The sequence below is a fragment of the Perognathus longimembris genome, chromosome 28 (genome assembly GCF_023159225.1).
Source record: "Perognathus longimembris pacificus isolate PPM17 chromosome 28, ASM2315922v1, whole genome shotgun sequence".
NCBI classification, from domain to species: domain Eukaryota; kingdom Metazoa; phylum Chordata; class Mammalia; order Rodentia; family Heteromyidae; genus Perognathus; species Perognathus longimembris.
In genome coordinates, this window is record NC_063188.1 from 85,085,092 (window position 1) to 85,096,547 (window position 11,456).

An 11,456-nucleotide genomic window follows, 5' to 3' on the forward strand; every position below is an offset into this window, starting at 1 on the left:
CCCAATACAAACACTCTACCTTTAGGCCACATTTTCAACACTTTCTGATGTCACAGAGACCATGAGTAGGACAAGAATTCACATTGAGGCGCTGGGGATATGGCCTAGTGGCAAGAGTGCTTGCCTCGTATACATGAGGCCCTGGGTTCGGTTCCCCAGCACCACATATACAGAAAAAGGCCAGAAGTGGCCCTGTGGCTCAAGTGGCAGAGTGCTAGCCTTGAGCAAAAAGAAGCCAGGGACAGTGCTCAGGCCCTGAGTCCAAGCCCCACGACTGGCAAAAAAAAAAAAAAAAAGGAAAAAAAAATGAATTCACAGTGAATCATATTTTTATTTCACATAAAATTTTGACCATTCCCAAGAGGATCACTATTCCAATGAGTGTTAATGTGGGACTGATATCCTAACATCAAATTGGAAAGTCACTCTTCTATTGAAGAAGCCATAGCCTCGGCATTTGCTGCCTGTTCTTCCTGTAATGCTTCTTGATACAGTGAGGCGATGCGACTTGGGTCGATTCCACTGTTCTTGGCCCAGTGCTCGAATACTTGCATTGGCGTCGTCTCAGCATACGCCCGTGGGCCCCACCGGAACTCGTAGCCAGTGGTGTCACTGTGGACCACCTGATGACACTCTAGGTACTTCTCGATCACAAAGTCTTCCCTAAGCAGTTTCCTTGGTATCCCATAAATGAAGTGCTCCGCATCAGGATATATATCCATTTTCTCCAGCACCTGCCAGATAGCTTCTTCCGTGGCACGGCCACCCTCCGTAAATACAATGCCCAGAATGATTATCAGTAGCCCTGTCTTGGGCATGCCCTGCACGTGGCTCAGAATGCCATCGTAAGTGATCCCTGCTGCTATAACAAGCATACGAGTATGGAAGAAGGGGTCGGCCTCCCTTAACTCAATACCAAAAAGAAGTTGAGTGCACCAAGAAGCTTTCTCTAAGATCATGGTGAAGTATCTCCGGTACTCTCCGGTGATGCGACTCAGCAAATCGACATCACTCACGGGCTGGCATGAATTATAATTCTCTAACAGGAAAGGCACCAATGCCAGTGCCTCGTTCTGCAGGGCCAGCTGCAACACCTCGTCATTCTGGACGCGCAACGCCTCCCTGTTCTGATTGCATAGTTCCTCAGTTGTCCTCCTAACTATGGCACCAATGAGCCTCACTAGTGCTTCCCTTAGGTTGGGGGCTGTCAGGAAAGAGGAAGCCTCCTCCTCCTCCTCCTCCTCCTCCTCCTGGGGGGTTTGCTCCTCCTCGGGGCCTGTGGCCTCCATTTGGGCCTGAAGGACATCCTCAGGCTCAGGGGGGGTATGTGGCATCATCGTGACCCTTCTAGATGTTAATCAAAAGGGTGGAGAGCAGCTCAGGGATGACTCCTAGGCCTGTGGGAGAGAAAGCAGGGAAGCAGTTTCAGCTGAAAAGGTTCCTCCTGGCAGCCTGCTTAGGACTTTTTCCCCAGTCCTGGGCCTTGGACTCAGGGCCTGAGCACTGTCCCTGCCTTCTTTTTGCTCAAGGCTAGCACTCTACCTCTTCAGCCACAGCACCACTTCTGGCTTTTTCTGTTTATGTGGTGCTGAGGAATAGAACCCAGGGCTTCATGCATGCTAGGCAAGCACTCCACCGCTAAGCCACTTTCCTACCCCTTGCTTAGGACTGATTCCTGGATTTTCCCTTTGGTGTTTCATGGCCTCATAGATTCCTGTCTCCTCTTATGACTGTTGCCTGAAGGCTAAGAGTCAGGGAACACTCAACAAGGCACAAGGTGCTAAGTGAGTCTCTGAGGAGCTGGTGGGGAGGGTAGTGCTGGGTAATGGGGAGTTCTGGAGGGGGGGTGGCGAATGAAGCCTATGGTATGGTTTCAGCATCTGCACCTCCATCTTAAATTCTGAGCAGCAGAGAAAGGGCTGCTGGATCGCATGAGGACAGCACTTCAGGCCAAGGCCTTTGCCTCCTGCTCCCTGGAGTAGCCACAGGCAGTGAGTCAGGCCTCTGTCCCACTTGCACCCCAGCATGCAAGGCCAACATGGGGCCTCCAGGCCTGACAGTAAGGAGGAGGTATACTACAAGTTCCTGAATGTTCTGCTATAGGCAGCCTCTACTGAACTCACTCTAGGCCCCTAAAGTTCCCCTGGAGATGTGTGGCTCTTTCTCTGCTGGCCTGGGGCACAACAGTCTCACAACTGGTGTCCAGATCCTTCTAATGCAATAAAAGGCCAAGAGAGGTCAACACGCGTGACCAGGGGCAAAGGTGACCACAGGTCGTATGGGCCGTGTGGGTGGAGGACTGGCTCAGTGTTCACCTGTTAAATGTCAGGTTAGGATCTTCCCTATGAGCACCTGAGGCCACAATCCCAAATCCAGAAACTTATTTCTCTGAGAAAACCTAAAGATTTATGGGGAGACAAATGCATGTATGATGTCTAGGCTTTTTGTAAGTAAAGGAAGCAAGGATGGCAGTAAAGTCCCATGTGTATGAATGGAGGTGTTGTACTTCTCACCTTGCCTGCAGATTGGTTCTGCATACTCCCTCCTGTTGGCCACGTTGTTCCAATTCTTTCTGTCACTCTGACGCCTCTGCTAGTAGGTTTCTGGGAGACAAGGATATAAACAGTTCATGTGAGCACGCTAGCAAACATTTCTCAAAGCTGATGGAGTGGGATCCAGGGCTTTCTTTTTTGTGGGATCTCCCAAGGTATTCACAATCACTCTTCACAAGGTCTGTAACTTTTTCCTCGTTTGATCTGCATCTGTACCTTGCAAGTCAAGTCTAAGGCCATGTCTATCATTTTCCTCACCCCCCTGCCGATCCTGAGAAAGCACGGGCATCATTTCTTCCCCACTGTGGTACCTGGAGCCGCTCTGACTTACAATGTAAGTCCTTTCCCTACATCTTGAAAAGGATCTGCTGGTCTACTCTCAGGGCTTTGCTTGGCAGAGGACATCTTCAGACTAAGCTTTACTCTTCCAGGAAATGAGCCTGAGTGAACGTCAAGGTCACCTGAATGGAGGCATGCTGTGCTAGGCCTCCCAAGCATAATGAGTTGTGTAAAGGTCTACCTGTGATCTGCCCTCCATTATCCAGGTATTCCTACCTAAATCCTCCCCTTGAATCCAATCAGAAGTCCCACACCTCTCGATATGGTTCACCTCCCACAAGCTGGACGAAGATCAGGACTGAATCTGAAAAGAAGGGCAAGTTACCCATCCTTGAGGTTCTCTGACATCTCACCTTGACTTCATAGAGGAATTACCCCATCCCTTAGATAGAGAAACAAAGACTCATTGTTTCATCACCTCATCTGAGGCTTCCCACTGCATGAGTGAGTGCCAGGATTTCTAGGCCAATCCCAGGTGCTCCTGAGTCTTCATGTTGAGAAGTCAGTGAGCATCTGGACCATTACTCTGATAAATTCAGGATTCTTCTGTTACCCTAATCCTTAACTCTTTATGACCTTGGAAGCTATGTATGGCATTGCCTACCTGGTCAGAAAGCACAGAGCCTGGGCTGGGGATATAGCCTAGTGGCAAGAGTGCCTGCCTCGGATATACGAGGCCCTAGGTTCGATTCCCCAGCACCACATATACAGAAAACGGCCAGAAGCGGCGCTGTGGCTCAAGTGGCAGAGTGCTAGCCTTGAGCGGGAAGAAGCCAGGGACAGTGCTCAGGCCCTGAGTCCAAGGCCCAGGACTGGCAAAAAAAAAAAAAGAGGGCTGGGGATATGGCCTAGTGGCTAGAGTGCCTGCCTGGTATTCATGAGGCCCTGGGTTCAATTCCCCAGCACCACATATACAGAAAATGGCCAGAAGTGGCGCTGTGGCTCAAGTGGCAGAGTGCTAGTCTTGAGCAAAAAAAAAAGAAAGAAGAAGAAGCCAGGGACAGTGCTCAGGCCCTGAGTCCAAGCCCCAGGACTGGCCAAAAAAACAAAAAAACAAAAAAAAAGAAAAAGAAAGCACAGAGCCTGCCTAGCCTGACATCACTGGGAGACTTCCTCTGTGTCTCCCTTAACCTGGAGATTAAGGTCCTTTCCTTAACAGTCTTGGCCCTGACCAACCAAGACCTCCATTTCCTGTTTCACTCCATGGTAGAAGTTAATGACCCAGACCCATGTCCACCACGAGTGTGTTATCCACTCACATAGGCCCGAGAGAGTCCTGTTCTCTCCACACCAATGTCTTCAGACAAAGATTCTCAGTGTTCTATGTGGTAGATGGGAGTGAAAAGGTGGACTTCACCTTCCCAGAGGCCCTCAGGAGTGTGGTTGAGAACAAGGGTGAATACAGCTTTTTTGGTGACCTCCCAAATAGTTTTAAGTTTTCTCTGCTCCCTCTCAAATATCCAAGGACCCTAGACTAAGGCTGCTATTTTGACAGTCCCCTCAAGGGGAAACCTGAGGTTAGCTGGGTTGGTGAGAGTTAAAGCGCATAATGGTGGAGGAGTTCTCAACTGTCCTGATATTCCCCAGGGTTCAGGACTGAGCGTGTCAAGACAGTGACACTCTTTGCTTATTTTATGTTTCTCTACCTGAAACTGAGCTTTTGTCGATCACTTCTGTCTCCTGGATCCGGTTTAGACAAGCTGCCTCTCCTCTCCAGGTTTAGTGTTCAAATCCGTCTCCATGGTCACAGGATTCTGAAGTGGAATCTGGGGGAGGGGGTGGATTGTTGGGTCCAGGGCTGAGATTGAGGTGACATCTTTGCACTTAACAGTAGGATTTCCTCTATTTATCTGCTAGTTACCTCTCCTACCTGAACCACTGACAGTCTGAACCCCTTATAAGAATTTCACAGTAATGTGGCTGGGAATGAGGCCTAGTGGTAGAGTGCTAGCATGCACTAAGCCGTAGGTTCAATCCCTCAGTATCACATAAAAAGAAAAAGTCGGAAATGGAGCTGTAGCTCAAGAGGTCGAATGCTAGCCTGGAGCAAAAGAAGCCAGGGACAGTGCTCAGGCCCTGAGTTCAAGACCCAGGCCTGGCAAAAAAAATTCTCACACTAAGTCACCTGCCAGACACTAATGCTTCCTTTCCTAGGTACTTAGGAAGCTGAGATCTAAGAATTGTGGTTCAGAGCCAGCCTGGGCAGGAAAGTGGTGGAGACAACCCAGAGGTCCAGGGATTGTAAAGTTTAGAGGATCTAACTTGACAGAGTGGGGCTGAGGATATGGCCTAGTGGCAAGAGTGCTTGCCTCGTATACATGAGGCCCTGGGTTCAATTCCCCAGCACCACATGTACAGAAAATGGCCAGAAGTGTCGCTGTGGCTCAAGTGGCAGAGTAGCTAGCCTTGAGCAAAAATAAGCCAGGGACAGTGCTCAGGCCCTGAGTTCAAGCACCAGGACTAGCCAAAAAAAAAAAAAATTGACAGAGTGCCTACCTTGCAAGTATATGGGCTTGAGCCCTAACCCAAAAACACTGAAAATCAAGTAGAGGCGGCGAGTGGAGGAGTGCCACTCTGATACTAAGTGCCTCGATGAGCATGGCTTGGAAATAACAGCTTGGATTCAGCCAGATTTTATCTGGAGCAACATCTAGGGAGGGAGAGGATTTGGGGGCGCGGGGGCTGATTTTGAACTCTGGGCCTGGACACTGCCCCTTACCTTTTGTGCTCAAGCCTAGCACTTTACCACTTGAGTCACAGCTCATTGCTGGCTTTTTTTTTTTTTTTTTGTAGTTTCATGGAGGTGAGAGTCTTATGGAGTTTTTTTTCCCCTAGGCTGGTTTCAAACCATAATCCTCAGAACTCAGCCTCTTGAGTAGCTAGGATTATAGGCATGAGCCATTTGGTCCTGTCAGGGAGAGGACTTTTTATCCTTACCATACGAAGTATCCAAACAGTGAGCACTTTTAGAGCCGGAGCCTGTCTGTCTCAGAGCTACAGATGTCAGGACAATGTTCTCAGTGCTAGGATTTCCTTGGTGCAGGGCTGAGACTGGGGTGCAGATGGATCATTTGAGGGGACATTCACTAGTGTTGGGGATCTTCTTTCCCTTAGCTATCATCTGCCCCACACAGAGCCCGAGGTCCCTCATGTCAAGAATCTCTGTCCCTGGGCTGGGGATATAGCCTAGTGGCAAGAGTGCCTGCCTCGAATACACGAGGACCTAGGTTCGATTCCCCAGCACCACATATACAGAAAACGGCCAGAAGCGGCGCTGTGGCTCAAGTAGCAGAGTGCTAGCCTTGAGCGGGAAGAAGCCAGGGACAGTGCTCAGGCCCTGAGTCCAAGGCCCAGGACTGGAATAAAAAAAAAAAAAAAAAAAGAATCTCTGTCCTTGCTGGGGATATGGCCTAGTGGCAAGAGTGCTTGCCTCCTATACATGAAGCCCTCGGTTCGATTCCTCAGCACCACATATATAGAAAGCGGCCAGAAGTGGCGCTGTGGCTCAAGTGGCAGAGTGCTAGCCTTGAGCAAAAAGAAGCCAGGGACAGTGCTCAGGCCCTGAGTTCAAGTCCCAGGACTGGCAACAAAGAAAGAATATATATATATATATATGAATTCTCTGTCCCACTCTAAGAATCCCAGTGCTCCTTGAGTGACAAGGAGAGATTCCCAGGGTTCAGAGTCACTCTCTGAACACAATATGCCTCTAAGTTGCAGAGCTAAGTGCAAAGGTACAGATGGAATCTTTGGGGACTCTCTATCTAGGTCTATCACTTCCTTTGCCCCCCTCAGATTCTTTCTTTCACCACTGACAGAGTTCTGAGCTCTCTGCTTGCCTGACTGGAAGACCTCAGAAGATTGTGACTCTCAGGGTTTCCTCATACAGAAGGAGGTATTTTCCTGAGTACACTGCCCCTCCCCATTGTGCTGAACTTACAATGAGTTTGTACATGAATTACCTGGGGACTCTCCCACTGTGAATCAGGTTTCCACTGTTCCCAAGTTCACACAAGGCCCAGGCCTATCCCTTTCTAGTAACTTAGAACAAGATGGTGTCTCTCAAGATCCACAAAAGAAGTTACATGTGCTGTCATGTTCTATTAACTGTTCTTGGCAAAGAGACAGAACACGGTTAAGCTTGTATTATAATGTGATTATGAGAGACATATTTATACATTTATACATTTATACATTTATACATTTATCTGTGTAAAAGCCATTTAATCAGTGTTACAATATTATATGCCAGAGTCACACTTACAGTGCCCTTAGAGCAAGAGTTCAGTTATGGAAATAGTCAGAAATATATTCACAAGTTCAGATATTTGTGCAACAAGGGTAAATGAACTATTATATTTCCAGTGAAAACATTTAGAAAAACTTAGCAAAATTTGAAGCTGTGACTTAAAATTTCTGCTAGCTGAAATGTGCATGATGCCTGGGGATTTGAAAGGGATAAGACACCAAAGATTCTTTTAGGGGCCCATGAAGTGAAATTTGGTTTTGTGAGTCCTCTCTATTCTGAGGTACTTCCATCTTGGTAGTCTACCATACTAACATGTGGCAGCTGTGTTTGCAATTGAAAGGAACAAGGAAGCATGGAGATTCGTAGTGTCTTTCAAATGTCTGCAAACATCACATGTACTATAGTGGAGAGTAGTGCTCCTGGGAGCTCAGAAAGGTGAGCAGAAATATGCATGGATTCTTATGCTTTCTCTCCAAAACTGTTACATAGTAGGTCTTCATAAAGTTAGCGATTGTAGCTTATTGGATAAAATATATTTTCTTTCTTGGGGTGAGGCATTTCTTTCCTTTTCTTAATGTGTGGTACTGGGGCTGGAATTCATGCCCGGTGCCCTCACTTGGCTTATCTTTGCTCAAGGCTGGCACTCTACCACTTAAGCCACAACTCCACTTTCTGGCATTTTGATGCTTAATGGGAGATTAAAGTCCTTTGGATTTATCTGCATGGTTCAGCTTTGAACTCAGATCCTGTCTGATCTCAGTCTCCTGAGTGGCTAGGATTATAGATGTGAGACACCAGTGCCTGGCTCTTCAGACATTTCTGTGTGTGTGTTTTTTTTTTTTGCCAGTCCTGGGCCTTGGACTCAGGGCCTGAGCACTGTCCCTGGCTTCCTTTTTGCTCAAGGCTAGCACTCTGCCACTTGAGCCACAGCGCCACTTCTGGCTGTTTTCTGTATATGTGGTGCTGGGGAATCGAACCCAGGGCCTCATGTATACAAGGCAAGCTCTCTCGCCACTAGGCCATATCCCCAGCCCTCTTCAGACATTTCTGAGAAGTCAAGATTTGCCTTGAAATTCTATGTATCCCAGATACCTACTCTGTGATAGATGTATTTCAATCCTAAGCTACCCTGTCTCATTTGAAGAGGACATGGAAAGGGCAGCAGAGAAAGTTCCCCTTTGTCACTCACAAGCCATTTTCTGTATCTCCATTCACAATACTATCTTATCCTCTTGATAGACTGAAGATTTTCTCATTCCATTTGATACAGGAATAAAATCACTTGTGATCCCACTATGTTCCACATGACCATCAATACCTGAACACCTGTACACGTGCAATACTCAAACAGCCAGTGTTTTCCTTTAGAGCAGAATCTAGGCAAGAAGCAATACAAAGAGAGTGCCAGTGATTCATGTCTGTAATGTTAGTTACTCAGGAGGCTGAGATCTGACGTTTGCTGTTTGACAACAGCCCCTACAGGGAAGTCCCTGAGACTCATATCTCCTATTATCCACCAGAAAAATGGAAATAGTGCTGGGGTTCAAAGCAGTAGAACACGAGCCTTCAGTGAAAATGCTCAGGGACAGCATCCATGTCCTGAGTTCAAGTCCCATTACTGACAATAAGAAAAAGAAAGAAACAAAGTGAATTAAGCTTTCAGATATAAGCGAACATGACCTCTAAGCACCCATTTGTGACCCTTAGGAAGATTGCATGGTGTATATACATTCAGTTTCAAGAAATAGTTGATGCTCACACTCCATTATTGAGGGTACTTCAACTTCTGACCACATAAAGAAACTCCTTCATCTGTTTATATGTCCATTCACCAGTTTCCAATAGAAAGCACACACAAATCCTACATCAAAAGCCAAGTGTCTTCAGGAATCCTCCTTCTTCCTTCTGGGCTACAGTCCAAGTAACTTTCATTATGAGACAAGTCCAAGACTTCTTGAAAATCCTCAGGAAATCAAAAAAGGTGTGGACTCTCAAGAAGACATCTCTGTACTTAGAGTCTAGCTTGAACTTTTGTGTCTAAAGGACTATGGGCATTAGAATATACCAAGGATAAACTATGATTGATGTGTGGATTTCTGCTTGCTTTTTCTTACAGGATGACAGGTAATTGGTTAGCATTGCAGAGGAGGCAGCCAAGAGGGATTGGCTGTGAGGCAGATTGTGGATTTGAATGGAAGGGAAGAAGTGAAATGACTTTAAGAAAAGGGGGTAATACAGGAAAGTGCTGAGACCTAACACCACACACTCATCATACTGAGTCTCTCAAATAACCTCTTCAGTGGAATGATTTCTTCTGGAAATCTTATTAAGTAGAGCCTGTGGAGTAAAAACCTTGGAGCTAGGAAGAAAGGAGGTACCTAAGGACTCAGGATAATGTGATATCTCATCAACAGTCACCTACTGTAAGATGTTTAGGATACGAGGAGAGGAGTAGGAAGAGGCTATGGTAGGAGCCCCTCTTCAGTCATGAAACCATCTCACCCATCAGACTAATGGCCTTCCCTTGGGACTCAAGGCATCCCTCAAGCTTGGGAGGAGTGTGACTCATCTGACTGTGAAACCTCTTAGCTTTCCTTAAGGATGACAGGGAGTATGGTGGGCAGAAGCTCTGTAATGAGTATTTATAGGCCTGGGGGAGCAAAGAAACATGGAAGTGCCTTTCCCTGAGAAGTTACCCTAGAGGCTCTCACATGGGCTCTTCCTGTTCAGTACAGGAGTCATAGAGACTCCTGTCTCCCTGGTAGATCTGCTCCCTGAGAGCCTGAGGTAGGAAGTGAGACAGCTCCTGAGGGAAGAGACTAAGGAAGGCTGAGGCTCTAGGGTTACATGGAGGACATATGGGCAAGGGCAATGTGTGATGCCCTCTATTCCAGGATTGGAGGCCTCTTAATATGTTTACTGTGTGTATCTCACCTTGGCTCCTGACCTCATCTGGAGTTTGTCTGCTGGTTTATGTGAGGACACTGTTTCACAAGAACAGCATTTGCTCCCGGGCTATCGACTATACAGAAGACACAGTGAGATAGCTCTCAGTTGTTATAGAGCCTTCAAGGACAACACTGGGCCCTCAAAACTGACAAGAAGAGTGGGCTAGGATTTGTGAGATCCCATTATTCTGGCCTCTTCTGGGCTCACAGTGGGCAACTGTGGTCACTTAGAAGCAACCAGACCCCCACCTTTCTGCTGGCCTTCATGAACTTCTCAGGAAAAGATGCAGCTGCCAAAGGACAAGAGTGCAAGTTGACCAAATTCAGTGCAGGCCATACTGTGGATGAAAAACTTTCCTGAGACATAAGTATGCGTTTTTCTAACTGGATAATGGCATGCACAAGGTTCACAACAAGGGTGCAGCTTGGTTACTGTGGCTCCATCTGATAAAAGTAAGTGTGGCTCCTCCTACCACCTTAAGCTTTTATCTCAGCCACTTCAAATGCCTGAAATCCAACCTCCAAGGATTACAGAGCAACAACCTGAATGGTAGGTGTGTTAAGGCCAGTGGGGGGGAATAGGAATGGTGAGGCTGCCACCAGCTCAGTGACTAGGATGGTCTGGGGATAAAGTTTCCAGATGGCAGGAGGCCTCTGCTTGGCCCTTGGATAATGAGTTCTTGATTTTATCACAGACAAGAATTTGAGGATATATCAGGATAAAAATTGAGCATGTTTTTAACTAAAATGAAAGAAAGAGAAAGAATACTTCACAGCCCAGAAATCAGTACAGGCACACTGATAATAGATACAAGGAATGTTGTAAACATCACAGGTGTTGTTAGGGAAATGGAGGAAAATAGAAAAGGAATAGGCTGGACTTGATCATCAACAGAGGAGGACTGTTTATTGAGGAACAGCGAGGGCACAGGCCTTTCTCCAGGATTGGAGGTTGTGTGAGGGGGTGAATTTGGGACCAGGCTTCTAAGGGATCCGAGCAAGGAGGCAGAGGTTAATGAAGGAGCCACTGGGTCTAGGAAGTTGGTGACTTTTCCTTGGGCCCACAAAGGGTTGTTTACAGCTGGGCCTAGGTGAATTGCCCTGCCTGTATGTCAAAGCAGGTTCACAGATTTTGTCTGGTGTCTGTATGCGCCTGGACAATAGGGTGAGGGTTCATCCTTCCTATTCCATCTTTGGATACATAGAAAGAATGGACCTAGAGGGGAGAGGCAAGCCCTTCAGGTATGTATGGTGAAAAAGTAGATTGGAGTTTGGCTCATATTTACCTTAGCATAAATGTGTCCTTTGGATCAAACACACGGTAAGTTTGGGCAATGTTTTGTGCCAGTCATGGAACTTGAACTCAGG

General features: G+C 47.0%; 1 protein-coding gene across 1 annotated transcript; it reads right to left on the reverse strand.

Moving 5' to 3' along the window:
- Positions 1–422: 422 nt before the first annotated feature.
- On the reverse strand, positions 423–1,337 carry LOC125343167 (melanoma-associated antigen 10-like). Its single transcript, XM_048335433.1, has one exon. The coding sequence runs from the start codon at positions 1,335–1,337 to the stop codon at positions 423–425; it is 915 nt and encodes a 304-aa protein (XP_048191390.1).
- Positions 1,338–11,456: the final 10,119 nt, after the last annotated feature.

Bases quoted from the DNA above. Each gene is read 5' to 3' on its own strand.
- LOC125343167 (XM_048335433.1), bottom strand. From the start codon at position 1,337: ATGATGCCACATACCCCCCCTGAGCCTGAGGATGTCCTTCAGGCCCAA.